Below are 18,812 nucleotides of genomic sequence, written 5' to 3'. Positions count from 1 at the left end.
AATAGGTGGCTACTCTTTTAGAAACTTTGTTTTACTGTTAGTACCGTTAAACTTCATAAAATTGATACAGAAGTTGTATTTTCCCATTTTCATTTGTATTTGTTAACAGGTGGCAACATTCAAAAAAAATTTGAATTCTTAAAATATTGAATGTGGTGTTCAAATTGTAGCATATTGAGTCTTTTTGAATGCCTTTCAGTTCCATTTCGAATTCAGGTACTAATTAAAGAAGCAGGTGGCAACTTTCAACAAACTTTTTAACTTATAGCTCTCTTAAGCTTCTTCAGTTTATTTCAAAAGGAGGTGCTTCTGAGTATTATAAATTATTTTAATATAAAAATTTTAACAGGTGGCAACATTGAAAAAATGGTATACCTAAAATATTTATTGTAGTGCTCAAATTATAATGTGTTGAAATTCGAATAAATTTTCTTTTAAAAATTTTTAACAGGTGGCAACATTTTTAAAAATTAGTATTCCTAAATTTTTCAATATGGTGCTCAGATAGGAATACATTGAGCCTTTTTGAATGCCTTTCAGTATTATTTTGAATTCAAGTACTAATTAAAGAAACAGGTGGCAACTTTTTTATTATTTTATTATTTTTAACAGGTGGCAGCACTTAAAAAAATGTATTCCTAAAATATTTAATGCGGTGCTCAATTTATAATATGTTGTGCTATTTTCAATATCTTTCGGTTTCATTTTGAATCGAAGTACTAATTAAAGAAACAGGTGGCAACTTTCAACAAAATTTTTAACTGAAAACACTCTTAACTTCTTCATTTTATTTCCTTATTGATGTTCTGCTAAGTCTTTTAAATTGTTTTCTTTTAAAATTTTGAGTTAGGTGGTAACCTTTTATGATTTTATTGATTCAAATTCAATAATCAGTAGTTCTTTGGATAAGTTTCAAGAAAGATAGACAGAATAGTTTACTCGCCCGATTTTTAATATTCTGACTATTCTCCTCATCATGGAGCTCATGCTCCAAGTTACCTTTTTCCGATGATTAATTTTAAACCAAGTATCAAACCGTCGGTTATAAAAATCCTAAAACAAAGACTGTGTAGCTTTGATGTCACAATGAACACCCTTGAAAGCATTCACACACTTCAGCAGTCCAACTGCTAACCGTCAGCTCTTTGGTTAAACACTCAATCATCATTCAGTCAGGGAGACGCACCGTCAACGAGTTTAACTGTCAGCTTCTCAGCCAAACACACAGCACTTTTCGTCGGACATCCAGTCATTTAGTCATTCATTTGAAACTCAGCAAACTGACAACGCTTGAGAGCACCAAACTTCCCCACCTGCTCTCTCCCTCTCACATCACCTCTAGCTAGCTAGCTAGCTGGAGATAGAGCTCCTTTTGAGCGGATTAACTTTGTCGTGTTGCTGACGTGACGATTTTGATTGAGTTTTGTTGTTCTTGCACTGTTTGCTGTTGCAGTTACGCTTAGTAGTTGTTTTTGTCGCCTTTGCCGTTCCTCCAGCATAACTGTCATTGTCACTAATGTCGCCAACGCCACTTCGGTGAGCACGCTTGTCGCTATTCTTGTTTGTTTGGATGTAAGCCTTGAGTGCGGTTGGTGTTTTCAAACTTTCAGAAGTGCTTTGATTGCTTCGTTGTTTAATGTTGCTTTTGTTGTCACTCTTCCTGGGCGTTAATATTGCCCTCAGGCAGGTTGTAGCACTGCGTGCTTCTCAAATGCGGGTAGCAAATTTTGAATTTGTCTGAAATGCAATTTGTACTGTGTAAGAAGGCGGTCTAATGTAGAACGACTAATTGACATTTGTTGGGTTCGAAGACTCCTGGGTATTTCGGTTGTTAGCATCGGTTTTGCGACATATGTTGAGGTAAGTTCAGTATGGAAAAGAGTAGAATTGAAATCATTTCAGGCGATTTTTTTGTTGTAGAAAAGAAAAAGAGGTTCAAGATTCTTAACGTTGGCCATACCCAAACTAATTCCCAATTCCAGTGTAAGTTAGGAAGAAACGAAGCCTTTCCAAAATATATGAGTTTAAGGAAAAATTTTAACCAGTACACCTGTGGATTATTGGCGAAGCCTTTCGTAAACAACGAGAGAAAATTGATGAAGAATCTTTAAACAGTACACGATTGGACGTAGGGTTGTTAGTCACCCAAAATATGTTTCATTGAACAAGGCTTGCTTAAAAGCTTCTAGACGATGAATCGACATACATTTGTCCCTAGATTTTAAACTCGGTTTAAAACGCAATTGAAGAAACTTTTGTCAATAGGTGCTAGCTTAGACAAAGTTGAGTATTCTTGATGGGAGCTGAACTTGGTTTTTGTTCGGTTCATGTGTAATAAGTATTAGTTATGTTAGGTCAGGTTACCTTAGGTTAGGTTAAGAGATCGTTTATAGCAATGTGGTACCTAAAACTCAAATTAATTGGTCATAAGACCCTTACAAATCGACAAAGAACTTCAGTAAATTTTATTAAGACAGGTCATATGAGTTTCCGGTATTCTTCTGGTTCAACCTCAGCCTTGAAAAGGCTGAAAAATGGGAGAGAAAGTGGCTAGATGTTTCCACTTCAACTTCTTCCATATAACTTTGACAACTTGCGTCCGACATTGACAATGTCCAGTAAAAGCTACTACGATTGTGGCACGATGAACTTTGCTAGGAGCAAGACCTCGGGGTCTTGTGTTCTAATCAAGAATCTCGAAGCCCCACAGAAGCTGGTCGATGACCAACGATTGCTAACGCACGCGAGGATCAAAGGCGAGAACGCAAACAGAGAGATGTGAGCAGGGCAAGGATGCCATATCTTGCTTCCTAATCGGATTTACGGTTTCCAGCCATTCCGCATTGAACGGGCACCCAATGTGTGCACGATGACCGTTGAGAGTCGCTTCGGCGCTCTTCGCAATGACTTATTGACATCGCTTCACTCTATGGGCTCTGAAAAAGTTCCAAGAAGATCCGACGTTTTCTGCCAAATTTTGTCCTGCGATGAGGCTCATTTCTGGCTCAATGGGTATGCAAACGAGCAAAATTGCCTCAAAAGAGACGAAGAGACACCTAAAGAGATTCAAGGGTTGCCATGTTATCCAAAAAAAAACAACGGTTTGTGGGCCTCTAAAATTATCGGTTCATAATTTATCTAAAATGCCGATGACCATGATAACCGACTATTTAATGCCTATTCTAATGAAGCTCGAGATCTTGGCGACATTTGGTTTCAACAAGATGGTGTCACTTCCCATATACCGTATCAATCCATGGATTTATTAAGAGAACACTTCTGAGAGCAGATATTTCACGTTTATGGCCGGTCGATTTAAATATATTATAAAAAAAGAAAAATACGAAAATAAATGTTCTGCTTGGATCAAATTCAGTGAGTGCGCTCTATTGACCCGCCAACATGCAGACGTTCTATTTCAGTTGCGCATACTAGCTATGCTATATACTAACTATGTGGGCGTGAGTACAGGGCTTTGCAACATTTTGCACAGCACTCTTGCAACTGAAAGTAAATTTAGAAAATATAAACAAAATAAAAAATGTACAAAAATTCCAAAAAAATAAATGCATTATAGATTTTAGATACTCGAACAGTCGAAGAGTGCACTTGTAAACGCTTGTGTGTCTCTATGTGTGTGAGGTTATGCGAAAACTTTCCACAACCCAACTCAAGCGTCGAAAGATTTTTACGAGTGCAAATGCAAACAAATTGCTGTTGACATTTATGTGATGCGATTTATTTTTAGTTTTAGTTCTGATTTTGATTTTGCCGTTTTGTCATTTTGCCGCCGCGTTGCACGATGACGACAGTGATGATGCCACTGCAGCTCTGATAGTAGGCGTGTATGAGCGAGCAGACGCCTAGCAAATGAACGACTTCATCAAGTGCATTTTCCGTTGGTCGCGCATATTTAGTGCGTTAAAACGATGATTGCCATCACTGCGGCATGAGTACATCGGCCAGTGGACATCAGTGGTTTGCAAGTGACATTCGCGTTGATTTCGGCGGATTTTTCAAATGCCCCAGCGGCGCACTGATAAGTGGCAACGAAAAGTGCATGATTTTTTTCTTTTTGTGTTTATTTGCTAAAAGAGTGGGATACCCTGTAGGAAAATGTTTGAAGTGAAAAATGTTGAGGAAATTCAATTACTTCGTAGCAACTCGGACTGACGTATGGAACCACTTTGAGGATTTTACGTCGAGATCTTAAATTGAAAGCGTACAAAACACAGGTTGTGCAAGAACTGAAGCCGCTTTACCTTTCCAAGCGACATCGCTTAGCTCTATGGGCTCTTGAAAAGTTCCAAGAAGATCCGACGTTGTCGAGCCAAATTTTATTCAACGATGAGGCCCATTTCTAGCTCAATGGATATATAAACAAGCAAAATTGCTGCATTTGGGACGAAGAGCCACCTGAAAAGATTCAAGAGCTGCCATTTCATCCAGAAAGAAAAACGGTTTGGTATAGTATAGGGTCCGGTGGAGTTATTGGTCCATTCTTCTTCAAAAATTATTGGGGTGGTGTCATGATAACCGACTATTTGATGCCTGAAATTGAAGCTAGTGATCTCGGCGACATTTGGTTTCAACAAAAGGGTGCCATTTCTCACACATCGCATCAATCAAATTTATTCATTACAGAACACTTCGGTGGTCAGCAAGATCGTTTAATATCACACCGTTAGAGTTTTGCTGGAGGAAAAGGGAAGTCTAAAGTCTATAAGGACAATCTTGCTTGTATTCAGGGTTTGAAACAAAACATCATGCGTGTCATTTGCCAGTTAGCAGTCGAAATGCTCGAAAGAAAATTGGACTCAATGAATGGACCATCTGAGACGTAGCCCACGCCTTAAAAATATAGATGCAAAATGATTCGAATGATAACAAACATTTGAAGTTTTTGTAGAAAGCAGAGAATCTCAAAATGAATCACCCTTTCTATTACCCATCAAAATGTGTCCTAATGATTTTCTAGAGAAAACTTTATGTTCGAAAATTAATCTAAGCCACGAATTGCAGACTTTTTCCCCTTTAGATATATTCTTCCACTACTTTCAGATTTCCTACAAGGCCCTTTTGACTTTTCGTTGCATATTCTCACTTTCACATACTCGTTATTTTGCCTTCGTCTCAGTTTGTGCGTCATAGTACTCATTCAGAATTTTGAGCTGGCTAAAAATAGAATCACACACACTCTATATATGCACATCTATATTTATGCTTTTAAAATTTTTTTCTGTTTGATAGTTTGAAAACTGCATAAACTTGTGATGAGACAGTTTGACGCTGTTGAACTGTAAATTCGATATGCGCTTGGTTGGAAAAAGTCCGCAAATTTGGTCAATAAATTTGTGGAAAATTGAATACCGAAATAAAATATTAAAAAAGTACAGCTTCAAGCGCTCTTCTGAAATACACTTTTATGTTTTTCCTATATTCACATGAATAGTTTTCAAAAGTTTGCGATTTAGATGGAAGTTTCAAGTAATTTTGTCATATACCATATATTCCATGCATGTTTTTTTTAGTAAATGAGAATACATTTTCTACATAAAAGTATTAAGCTGAATTAAGATATTGCTAGAAGAGTATATCTGTTCAAAAGCAAACGATTCTGTGAGATTTCTAAGCACATCTATTTAAGTTGATTTCGAAAAAAAAACTGCAAATAATGGAGTTAATCAGGTCACTATTTTCCATATATCCACACATTTAATGTGCGAATGCAACTAATTTGTATAATTAATTATTTACTTGAAAATAGTTTTTATGAAAATACTAGATAGAAAACAATTTTTAACCGTAGTGTGAACACAAGGTCAGTCCACTATTGATTTGATTGAAGTTGGAATAACATTTTTAGTAATTCCGGAAGCACTAAGCATTACATCAAACCACTAAGGAAGCGCTAAGTTCGGGTGCAACCGAACAACTTATACTCTTGCAACTTGCAGAAGTCAAAGTCAGGGAAATACCTTAAGTTGTAAAAGGTCACCTAGAGGATGAGAATCTAAGTAATTCTATGTATATAAACACTTTATTTAACTCATAGCCTAACCGACATATTTGGCATAAGGTTTTTTTAAAACAAGAAAAAAAAACGATAACTTCGGCTGCACGAAGCTAATATACGCTTCACAGGTGCATTTCTTTTAGTAACTATGTGTCCAGTTTGTATGGAAGCTAAATGATATAGTAATCCGTTCTGAACAATTTTTTTGGAGATTATATTGTTATCTGAAGCAGTAATCCATGCCAAATTTCGTGAAGCCATTGATTCCGATTGTTCGGTTTGTATGCCAGCTATATGCTATAGTCGACCGACCTGAACAATTTCTTCGGAGATTACATTTTTGTCTTAGAAAATAGTCTGTATCAAATTTCGTGAATATATCTTGTCAAATGTATGGCAGCTTTATGTTATAGTGGTCCGATATCGGCAGTTCCGACAATTGAACAGCTTCTTGAAGAGAAAATGACGTTTGCAAAATTTCAAACCGATATCTATTTTTCCCAATACCACCTACTATTAATATGTGCCACATAATAAAAAATGTACCCTGTGTTTCATTAAGATACCTCACATATAATCACTAATCATATGGAGCAAATTACATCCTGATGTTCGAAAATGCTGTTATTAGTTATATGGGGATAAGTCAAGTTTTCTGAAAATTCCATTTATATAAGGCACAAAGATATACTGTTATGAGTGCAACATGTCCCGTAATTTTCATTGAGATAATTCACACATTCCCCGATATTATATTTCTGATACTGAGACACACCATTGTCAGGAAAACATTATTCTTGAATATCAATTATATATCTCACGCACTGACCGATAATGTAGGTAAAAAATCAACTATAGATACTAAGGTATACAAATTCGGTATCTAGGGCTTATACAGTTTTGGTTTGGAATTTAAAATTGTGCAATATGGGAAGTAGGCGTGGTTATTGTCCGATTTTACCCAATTTAATACTGTGACATAGGAACATGAGCAGGCTGACACGTACTAAAAGGTTAAAAATATATTTTATTTTCGGTGGTTATCCTCTATGAATTATTTTTGGAGAATTGCTTTTGAGCGTTTATTTGGTAAGTGATAATATACCATCCAGCTTTTTAATACTTTTGCAATATGTTTCTGCACAGTATTATAGTGTTTTTTGGTGGTATCTCCTAAAACTAACCGTGCTAGATATTGAGCATAGATATTTGTATATATATATATATATGTATATATATATATATATATATATATATAATCGGTCAAGATGTTGAGATAAACTCGGCCAATGCGACGACATTTCCGGCGATCCCTCGGAAAAAAGATGCGCCCTCATTGATAGTATAACTCCTTACAGGATCATCTAAAGTGAAAAAATACAAGTTTTAGTTAAAACCTTAACTTAGAACTTGGACGGATGAAAAAAACTGAAAATTGGATTTTTGGCTGACATTTTTATAAAAAAATGAAAATTCCATGAAAATTTTGTCTGAAATTGTTGTAATCGAAAAAAATCCTTCGTCCCAGTCTTTAAAAATTTTATCTCAAAGACTTGTGTAAAATTTCATGAAGATCGGTGCAGTAGTTCTCGAGAAATCTTGCCAACTGACTTCAACTACACAGTTTCGAGAAAACACGTTTAAGGACGTCGCACTTAGTCTAGCTAGCCTCAAGCGCACGAGTTTGCAAGGCTGTATTTCCGAAACTGTTACTCGGATCAAAATTAAAATTTGGGACAATATTTTGGAGGTGTTATAGAAGTTAATAAAATAATAAACCCGTAATCCCATGTAACCTGGTAAAAAATTTGTACTATGGTTTTCGGTTTTAGAAACCCAAAATTAGCAAACAAACAAAAAAAAAAACATTTCAACACCACGGTCGCAAAATAATTATACAGTAGTGTAAATGTAGAATTTTTTGTTTATGTATAACCTTTTAGCAAACTCTTAATAATGATTTTACTATTTGCTAGAACATGTGTTCCTATAAACTTTTTGACCATCCACTTTGCTATATCCAAATTTCTAATTCTAAGCAAGAACTTTAACAATTTCAACAGCCAACTTTGTAAATCAAGGCCAAAATAATTATTCTAATGTTTTAAGCGAAACAAGCAAATCCTTTCTTAGAGACAAAATTAAAAAGTCACAGGAATATATTAAATCTACGCGCGCTGCAAGACTGTCAATTAAAATTTATTTGAAATCCTTTCACACCAAAGCCGTTACTCTCCGGCGCACAATTAAACGGCTGTACTAATTGATCAAAATCCATAGCCGTAGGTAAATCTCTTTGCACCATCTCCACTCAATTGATATATTTTTTACGCCGGCTTCATTGTAATTCACTGCATTTACTTCATGCGCGCACGGCAACTGCAATGACGACGCGTAAGGTAAAAAGTGTGGGATAAAATAGAATGAAAGGTGTCAATTAGTGCAACACTCGGGGTCATTCATTTGCCAGCACGGGCGCAAGAAGACAAAATGCGCCTTCTGGCACAGCAGCGATAAGCGAAAGTGCATAAAAGATGGAGAGAAACGCGCGCGATAGCTTTAACAATAGAATATTTATTTAAGTATTTCCTGCGATGGCGGCAATCGAGCGGCCACAACGACATTTAAAGCATGACCGAGTGCTTTACTCTAACACCCTGATGGTGCAAAAGCACAGAAGTTCATTTATGGGTTTGTGTGTGTGTGTTAGTGCACTGTACGCGCACTTCGAATACCTGTTGGCTTGCGCCTGTAGCATACACTAAGGCGCATTGGCGTCAGCGCGCTTTATTGGTTGGCAACAGTTAGCGGAAGTTTACCGTAGTAGCCGCAGCGGCACAACCGCACACCCGCTGCACGGCGCTGAGTCAACAAGACAGTGTTAATGCTCCTCTCACCACAGTCCTGCCACCGATTGGCGCGCATGTTGCAGGTGATGCACACTGTTGCATGAAATTTTCATTGCTTGCCTTTCTGCTTTGCGCTTTGTTTATTTATTTTCGCTTGCACTGCCACTGTTATTATTGCCAGGCGCTACTCAATGCTCCCAAGGACACTTTGGTGTACGACACATCCACTCTCTGTGTGTGTGTGTGTGGGTGTTATTAGGTGCGTTGTATGTCTTGCAGCGCTGCAATAACTGTCACAAACAGCTGTGCTTGCCCATTGCGCTTCGTCTACGCTTCTTCGCTCGTGTCTGACAAGGCGCTGTTTTCTTTGCGCTTTTATTTGTTTTTTTTTTTATTTCTCGTCATCTTGGCCATTGTGATTCACTGCGGCTTGACAATGCTTAAGGCGACTACAATATCATTGCCGGAGGTGTCTTTAAGAATATATCATATATATAGTTGTTGTTGTTATATCGCGGATTTGCTAAATATAGCTTCTTTTAATTGGATAAATTGTTTGGCTCGTCATTTTTATATAGTATGGAGACATGAGTAATGGGCATTATAGGAAAATTAGTACAAAATTAGAAAGCAAAAGATTCCTTTGTCTGTGAAAAACAATGAAATTTTATTCTGGAGAAGTTCTTTGAAGGAATTCTTTCAGGACTTTAAAAGTTTTATAATTTGTAGTTTCTTTTTTCCTTTCGTATGCTCATTTATTTGACAATAAGTTCACGGAGCTATTAATCAGGACACTTAATTGAGGTTTTCTTTAAGCTATTATGTTCCGTTCAACCTGGTATAGTAACAAAATCGTCATTGTGGTAAAGGTACTTCAATATCTCGTGAGAATTCGGACTTTAGTTTTCAAATGGTTAATGGTTTGACTTCTAGTACATCAGAGAGAGAGAGAGAGAGAGAGAGTGGAAGAGAGAGTCATGAAGTTGTAGATTGCTTCCATGGGAATGGTGTCTGGTGACTGTCGGTCTGTCCGTGCATCCGTCCGTCCGTCCGTCCATGCAAGCTCTAACTGGAGTAAAAATTGAGATATCTTGATGAAACTTATTACACATGTTTCTGCGCAAAAAATTTTCAACTTTGAAGATGAGTCTAATCGGACCACTGTCACGCCCACAAATCGCCATTAACCGAATAATTATAAAGTGCCATAATTAAGCACTATAATAAGATTTAAAACTCTAATTTGGCACAGAGGATCTCAGTGGCAAGGAGCACCTATCGGCAAAAAATTTTGAAAAAGTGGGAGTGACCGCGCCCTAATAATTCTACAGTTAATATCTCCACTTATAAGCCACTGAAGCCACAACAACAAATTTGCTAATGGGATGTACCTACCGAAAGTATGAAGATGGATTAAATTGAAGGATAACCCCCCTCACTCACCATACAACGATACCGTTAAAAACTACAAAAAGCGCGAAAAATCAATAACGAAATACTCCAGAGGTATTAAATCTTATCCCAAGATGGTATAAGAAGCTGTTAGTGGAGCCGGGAGCAAAATTGCACGATGGGCGTGGCACCACCCACTTTTAGGGGGATTCACTTATCTCGAGACCCGCCCTATCGATTTCAACAAAAATTTGGTATGTGGAATTCCACTAAAATTTCTGTGTTTTAATGTGAAAATGAGTGAAATCGATCTAGAGTCACGCCTACTTCCCATATAATACAATTTTAAATTTCATATGATTCTTTAACTTTCCGATATACAAACCAAGAATGAATTAATATAACGGGATGCAACTTTTCACGAATAACGTCTTTAGAGTATGCTACCTATGATCAAACATTTTTCAAACAAAAATGTTCAAGTCCCTTGGTACCGAATTTGTGGACCTCAATATCTATAGTTGACTTTTGACCGAAAATATCACTCAATGTATGGGGTATACAATTAAAATTCGATGAGACTCTTTTCCTGATAATATGTATGTGTATAATCGGTTTTACTTCCCGGTTTTTCACCTTCGCAAGTGACAAGAGTATAAAATGTTTGGTTACTGCCAAAATTAGCACTTCCTTACTAGCTTATATATCGACTTGAAACATCATCATTTAATTTTTTCTTCAAAAAGCTGTTCATTTGTCAAAATCGTTGAGATGGAACCACTATTGCATATACAATATGTATCTCCCATACAAATTCTACCGAAATCAAGTTGTTGTAAGGAAACTTCTTTATTTGTTAAGGTTATTCTAGCTTCGGTGCAACCGAATTACATTTGACCAATAACAGATTAATGTGCAATTTAAATTCTTCGGAATAAAACTAGAACTTAAATTAGCCAAAATTTGTAGAGTAGTGAATCGAACGAACAACTGACTTAAAAGAAAATAGTATAGAATAACAAAGTAAAAACATAGTGAGCAAATTGAAAAATCGGCGGTTATAACAAATAAGTAGCTACTTGGGTAAAAGGGCGCGTTTATGATATACAGACAGATAGATGGACACTGCTCGTCACGTTTATTATTTATAAACATATACATGTTATAGGGTAAGCGATGGCTCCTTCTGGGTACTACAAACTTTGTGGCAAACTCAATATACCCTACTTAAGTTATAACTATTCCAAATCGTACCATAGTTTTTATGTGAACATCTTTTCCCAGTAATAAAATAGCCTGACAGCCCATAAAAAAGGTTGTCAAAAAAGTCTTGCGGTATTTTCGCTAATTGGCGCTGAAAGCGCGTAGTTCTAGTTTTATTCGTCGCATCGGGTCATGCTATACCTTTTTGGAAAGCTCAGCGCTAACACGTGTTTGATTGATTGTCGTTTCTTTTAAGTCGTTCGTGAGTTAGAAAGAGAAAATACGGCATATTTTACAGTACTACGATAAAGGCAAAAATGCATCTCAAGCCGCCAATAAAATTTGTGCAGTTTATGGACCCGATACAGTTTCTATTTCCACCGCACAACGATGGTTTCAACGTTTTCGTTCTGGTGTAGAGGTGGTCGAAGTTGCGCCATGCTCCGGAAGGCCTGTCGTCGAAAATTGCGATAAAATCGCTGACTTGGTCGAAAGAGACCGGCATAGTAACAGCCGTAACATCGGTCAAGAGCTGGGCATGAGTCACCAAAAATTCATTTCAATTTCAATAAAAAAAATTCAATAAAAATACCGCAAGACTTTGTCAAATATAGACACCAGCAAAGTGAAAATACGTCATGTTTTAAAGTTTTTTTTCGATAAAACTAAACGCAACACAAGCGACTGAAAATTCGAATAATGTTTGAAGTCATGGTACTGTAACAGCCAATCACGAGCAATTTTTATCTCATCGATTCCGTTCCGGAAATTTGATGATGCATCTATCACGCTCTGGAACGCCAATTATTGAAAATATTGAAATTGTTCTACCATTGCTCCGATTGCTTAGCAACCATTAGCATAAGGCTGGTTACAAGAAGAAGCTGGTTGGGTGTCACATGAGGTAACAAAAAAAATAAAAAATTAAAAACTCAAAGCTGGATTTCCATCCGCGACTGGCTGCTGAATCGCAATAGAATCAATCCAGTCCTCAAAACGATGGTTTCTTTTGATGAAATGTGAGAAACATACAACAACGTCAACTTAAGATGGCCGTGGTCAAATCACTGTGATCTGGCACAAATGATGGCCAAGCTCAAACTGCCGGTGAAGGTTTTGCTAGTTGTTTTCTGAGTCTTAGAGGTGATTATCGACAAAGAACTAAGACCAAACTCTTAATTTGAGCATGTACTATCTACACGTGGCCGCAATTTTATCAAAAGCACAAGCCTACGAGTGATACAAAGACTTCAAAGACGGTCGATAGATCGTTGAAGACATGCCTCGTTCAGGACAAAGTTCGATATTAAAAAAGTGGAGGATATGCTGCTTGAAAATTGTCCGGCAAGTTTTAGAGAGAACTACATTTATTGCGAGTCTATTCGAATGATTTTGATGGATATTTTGGATACGAAACGCGTTCTTGCTCGACTTGTCCTGATAAAGCTGAGTTTTTTCTTCAAAGAGAGTAGGATTGTGATCGGATTCAAAGCCAAGAATGCAATGAATACCATTGATCAACCACCGTATTCACCAGATTTGGCTTCGTGTGATCGTTTCTTATTTTCATTCGATCGAAAAGATGCAACAAAATTTGCTGAAGGAGCTTAAGGTTATCCCAAAAAGTGCTTATTAAAAGTGGCTCAATGAAATATTGATGAATTATTAAATATTTTGCGTTTTATTTACAACTTCCGGGTACTTTTTTGTCACAATATATGTACAATATATTTGTAATAAAAGTTCAAAATGTATAGTATTAAAAGTGTTAGCAATATGTCCAATACATATGTATACCAAAGTCAACTAAATTATTCACTTACATGATGCCAATTCCTGCAGCTGTTGAAACTCGCGCGGCGACAGTTTGTCCCATTTATGTGATGTGGCGGTCATTGTGCCTGTAAATATGCAAAGAAAAAACAGAAGTTTTTTTTATTAGAACTAACAAGACAGCAGATACAGATGCGTAAAGACAAATGCGAGTGAGATAATTTCACTGAAAGTATTCACTGATTTATGACCAACTTATTAAAGGCCAACAAATGAAGCTGGCAAATATACATCCAGAAGTAAAGGAAGGCGAAAGTCTACAAAATGAAAATTATACACTACACACATACATATAAACAAATGGAGACATAACAAGCAACTAACCTAGTGACAGCTGCTTGTCACATCATTTATCACGCCGCAAGTAATTGCGGCAAATTACAGTGTGTCAAAAGTGTTGAACATAGTCGAGTCGAGTTGAGTTGCGTTGAGTTGAGTGGCCAAGTAAGGCATCAGCTAAGCTGGTAATTGAAGTTTGCCTCTTGACTCTGTCACACACACACACACACACACATATACGCAAACAAATGCACAGAAAATGAAGTAAGCGAGTCGAGAATTGTGACAAATGTGAAATGTTGACGCTATTGGCGCCGCACTGTCAATAAGTGACGTTGGCAAGTGTCCCCTGCAACTACAAACACACACATGTATGTATGTGTGTGGTTTGTTAGTCAGTGACACACCGGAAGGCAAGTAGGCAGCCAGTCCGCAGCTGCAGTGTCACTCAAAACAGCCACAAAGTATGCATTGCTAATGACCAAAGGGAAATGAGACACAGCCAACACATACACACACATACACATACAGCCATCCTTACACACCCATTTTCTTATGTTCGTTTCCATTAAAGCAGCAGCAGTACACACACATGCGCTTTTACTTGTCAATTGTATTAGTGCTTGTTTACGGATGCTCCAAGGAATACCAACAACATGCTACATAGAGATGACAGCGTCATTTGTTGGCATTATGCCAGCAGCTATGCCAACACCGTTTCGCGTACTCAATTAAAATTGTCAACATTGTCATTATTGACGTTAAGCCGCCTAATGCTATGCTTTCAATTTGTGCAGTTGACTTTATGTTATAAAAACCCGTTGCCTGTGTTGGTATGCTGTACATATATTATTATACATTAGTTGTGAGTTGGTGAGTGTGGTGCAAGTGAGTGGTCGGCTAGCTTATACGAAGTACTAGTTACTGAACTGGTTACGTACTAGTTACGAACATTTTTAAAAAGTCCGTAATTAATTGTAACTAGTTAAGCAACTTGAAAAAAAGACTGCATTTTACATACTAGTTACCTAAGTGGTTAGTAAGTAGTTACGAACTAGTTACTACATATTATAAAAATTAGGTAATTAATTGTGTAAAACATATTTGTAACTAGGTATGCTACTTAAAAAATGCATGCTACACACTAGTTACAAAACTAGTTCCAAACTAGTTCTTTGAAATTTTACAAAGTACTTACTGCACTGTTTAAAACATATACATATATTATTAATAACGGCACTTGGAAAAACTGCTTGGTTACAAACTAGTTGTTCAACTGGACAAAATGTATTAAACGCTTACTTCAATCAAAATAAAATTTCGCAAATACCTTCAGCCTATTGATTTGAAATTTGTTGAAATTTCCATAAAAATAGCGGCATTATTTTTGGAAGTTATGACATCATACGCAAAATTATTTATTTTACTAAAGCTAACACTAGGTGGCGCTGGGTAACAATTTTGTGTTTTTTGTGGCTTTTCAAAAAAAGAGTTGGGGTTATTAATGAGGAATAATGAAATATTTAATGATGGCAGCTCACCTTAGAGAATAATTTAGCTTTAAAATTAATAAAATTCATTAATACCATTTTTATGAACTTTTAACTATAAAATGGTGATATTTTAAAAGCTTCTTATTTCTCAAAGGCATTTTTTTATCCGAATTTGCGATTATATAACCTTGTCGTGCTAGCGTAGCTCTAATCAATAAAGGACTTGTTTGTGAACAGTAACATTAACCGATTTTTAATCCAGGTGTTTTATTGTGTGCGCTTTTGTGGCTTTTTTTGCTGTTTTGTTGTCGTGACGAAGAGCAAACCTGAAGATATTCAAGAGCTGCAATTTCATTCAGAGAAAATAACGATTTGTGAGCCGGTAGAATCATCGGTTCATATTTATTCAAAAATGGTGCCCGTAAAATCTTACCGTAAATGGCGACCGTTATCGCGCCATGATAACAACTGTTTGATGCCTGAAATTAAAGTTTGTGATCGGTAATTTTTGGTTTCAACAAGACGGTACCACTTCCCACACATCGCACGAATTAATGAATTTATTGAGAGAACACTTGGGTGAGCAGATAATTTCACGTCTTGAAGCGGTCGATTGGCCTTCAAGATCATGGAATATCACACTGTTTACCTTTCTGCTATGGGAATATGTAAAGTCTGCAGTCTATGCAGATAATCCTGCTTAGATTCAGACCTTGGAACAAAATATCATGCGTGTCATGCGCCAGTTACCAGTTTAAATGCTCGAACGGGTCACCGAAAATTGGACTCAATGAATGGGTCATCTGAGACCTAGTCGTGGCAAACATTTGAAAGAGATAGTCATCAAAAAATAAAGCCAAATAATGTTCTTTCGAATGATAATAAACATTCGCCCATAAATTTGAAGTTTCTGTGTTTTTTCTTTAAACAAGTGGAGAACCTCGAAATGGACATCTTTTATAAGGCAAATGTTGTATATCTTGGTTGACATTTAGGTAGATACATAAAGATCTTGGTTTCCATGAAACAATGAAAACACATCAAGCTTGAAGTATGAAGTTTTTGGTTTTTAATAAGTTTATATGAACAGGGTCTACTAAGTTTGCCACAAAGTTTGTAACATCCAGAAGAAAACTTCTCAGACCTTATCTGTCTGCATGATTATATACGCGATCCTTCAGTTTTTAAGTTACTGGCTTTGAATGTTGCACATTTTCTTCTCCCTCCAAGAAGCTGTACATTTGTCGGAACTTATATCGGGTCACTATAGGATATAGGTGCAAACACACTGATCGATGAAAATCAAGCCAGAATGTGGCAACCTTTTTTACTTGAGAAAATATTTTCACTAATATTAGTAAAGATTATTGTCTAAGAGAACGCTATAATCTCCGTAAAAATGTTTCCAGTGAAGGGTATTATGGTTTCGGTGTAGCTGAAGCCTTCGTTTTCTTGTTTTATGTCACGTTTTGATAACACAGTACAACAGCTAATCTGGGGGGTGAGAAATTTCAAGTCAGGGTGATGGTACTAGGTCCGTAAAGTAAAACCCTCAAAGGGTTTGGCGTTCGTATGTGTCAGTTTTTTTTATGACCTTTTAAATTTTTTGAGGGTTTTACTATACTGACCTGGTACCATCACCCTGACTTGGAATTTCTCACCCCCCAGACAATAATCCCAAAAATGTTCCACAGTGTAATGAAATAAATGAAGTTTAAGTGAAACATTTCGTCTCAAACTTGACCAGACAAGTTTGAGTTTTTCCTTCAATTGATTTAATTTGTAGTTTCTGCCTTGTTATACCCTGAACAGGGTATATTAAGTTTGTCACGATGTTTGTAACACCCAGAAAGAAGCGTCGGAGACCTTATAAAGTATATATATAAATTATCAGTATATTGAGCTGAGTCGATTAAGCCATGACCGTCTGTCTGTCTGTCCGTCTGTCCGTCCGTCTGTCTGTATATATACGAACTAGCCTCTCAGTTTTTAAGATATCGTTTTGAAATTTTGCAAACGTCATTTTCTCTTCAAGAAGCTGCTCATTTGTCGGAACGGCCGATATCGGACCACTATAACATATAGCTACCATATAAACTGAACGATCGGAATCAAGTTCTTGTATGGAAAACTTTCACATTTGACAATGTATCTTCACCAAATTTGGTATAGATTATTTTCTAAGGCAACAATGTAATCTCCGTAGAAAGTGGTCAGATCGGTTAATTGTAGCATATAGCTACCATACAAACTGAACGATCGGAATCAAGTTCTTGTATGGAAAACTTTCACATTTGACAATGTATCTTCACCAAATTTGGTATAGATTATTTTCTAAGGCAACAATATAATCTCCGAAAAAATTGTTCAGATCGGATAATTATAGCATATAGGTTCCATACAAACTGAACACATAGTTACTAAAAGAAATGCAACTGTGAAGGGTATATTAGCTTCGGTGCCGCCGAAGTTAACGTTTTTTCTTGTTTCTTCTATACGAATAACAAATCATTATAAATTTGCATAATTGTTATCAGTCACCACCCTGTATCTACCAGCTATTCACGCATTCCCGCTGACTATAAAGCATTATAAAATTACAAATTTGTACACACAAACTTTTGCGCCATTCTTTCCCACCCACTATTTGTTTACTCATACTTTATATATCTGTCACTGAAGATTTTCAGCCACCGCCCTCTTGCATATTAGTACGTCATCAGCGACTGTCATCAACAAAGTAATTACAAATGACGGATGCTGTTAGTCGTCGTCGTTCACGTTGTTGTTGTAGTCATTGTCGTCGTCCCTTTGAGTGAGTGACATGTCGAATTAGCCTATTTGTTTGACGACGATGAGTGCACCTTGGTACTTTCACTATATATGTATATGTTCACACAGGTGACATATCTGATGACCCATGTGTGTGTGTGTGTGTGTTAATAAAATTGCTTCGTCTCTCTTTCTTCTTCTCTTGAGTTCACCTCACTCATACCACACACTGGCTTTCTTGTAATTTTTGTTGGTTGTCATTGGGGGACTGTTGTTTTTATGGACACTCCTCCACTTTGTCATTTTAAAATATATATTGATACATTTAAAAATATATATTGTTTTTCTCCGCTCTAGTTGTCGTTGTTGTTGTTGTGTATCTCTTCACCGTTGCCCACGCATATACATATATACTATATACATATGCATGTAGTTATATGTAGATAGATATATTGGCGTTCTTTCTTGACACTCTGCCACTTTGCTGCGCTTCACTTGGAAAATTTATTCTTTTCATTTTATTATATGTCGTTCTTTGTTTCTTTTTCCCCACCCTGTTCTTTGCTTATCTGCGCGAAATTTAATTTAGAAATTTCTTTTCTGATTTCATTGACGTGGCACGTTTTTTTTATATCTGCCCCTCCTCTTTAATTTATATCGTCGTTGTCTTTGCTGTTGTTGTTGTTGTTGTTGTTGTTGTTTATTTTTGTATGTGGGTTACGTGAGACGATGGCATCCGAGTGGAATTTAAATATAGTATTTTTTACTATAAAAATCATATGATCAAAAATACTATGTGGCATGAAAATGAATATTCAAATATTTTTGTTTGTGTGAAGGTGTATGCGTGCGTTGTATGTGTGCACGTATGTGTGTATGAGTTTTTATTGAGTTTTGCTTTTTGACAGTTTTGTTTTTGCCGCAACGGTATACAAACAAAGGAATTTATGATATTAAAAGCATAATTTTTAAGTG

At 36.6% G+C, this 18,812-nt stretch overlaps 1 protein-coding gene and 1 long non-coding RNA gene across 3 annotated transcripts in view; one reads left to right on the top strand and one right to left on the bottom strand.

Moving 5' to 3' along the window:
• Nucleotides 1–18,812, top strand: part of LOC120771556 — a 104,276-nt gene that overhangs the window by 3,460 nt on the left and 82,004 nt on the right. The window lies entirely within an intron of this gene.
• Nucleotides 1–18,812, bottom strand: part of LOC120771554 (diacylglycerol kinase 1) — a 195,647-nt gene that overhangs the window by 105,120 nt on the left and 71,715 nt on the right. For both annotated transcript variants that reach the window (XM_040099615.1, XM_040099616.1), the window contains exon 3: nt 13,284–13,361. In XM_040099615.1, coding sequence (XP_039955549.1) covers nt 13,284–13,356 — 73 coding nt within the window. In that variant the 5' untranslated portion in view covers nt 13,357–13,361. The remainder of the gene's footprint in view (nt 1–13,283; nt 13,362–18,812) is intronic.

This window comes from Bactrocera tryoni, chromosome 3, assembly GCF_016617805.1.
Source record: "Bactrocera tryoni isolate S06 chromosome 3, CSIRO_BtryS06_freeze2, whole genome shotgun sequence".
Taxonomy (NCBI): domain Eukaryota; kingdom Metazoa; phylum Arthropoda; class Insecta; order Diptera; family Tephritidae; genus Bactrocera; species Bactrocera tryoni.
Note: the sequence above shows the minus strand (reverse complement) of the source record. Positions and strands in the feature narration are given on the sequence as shown.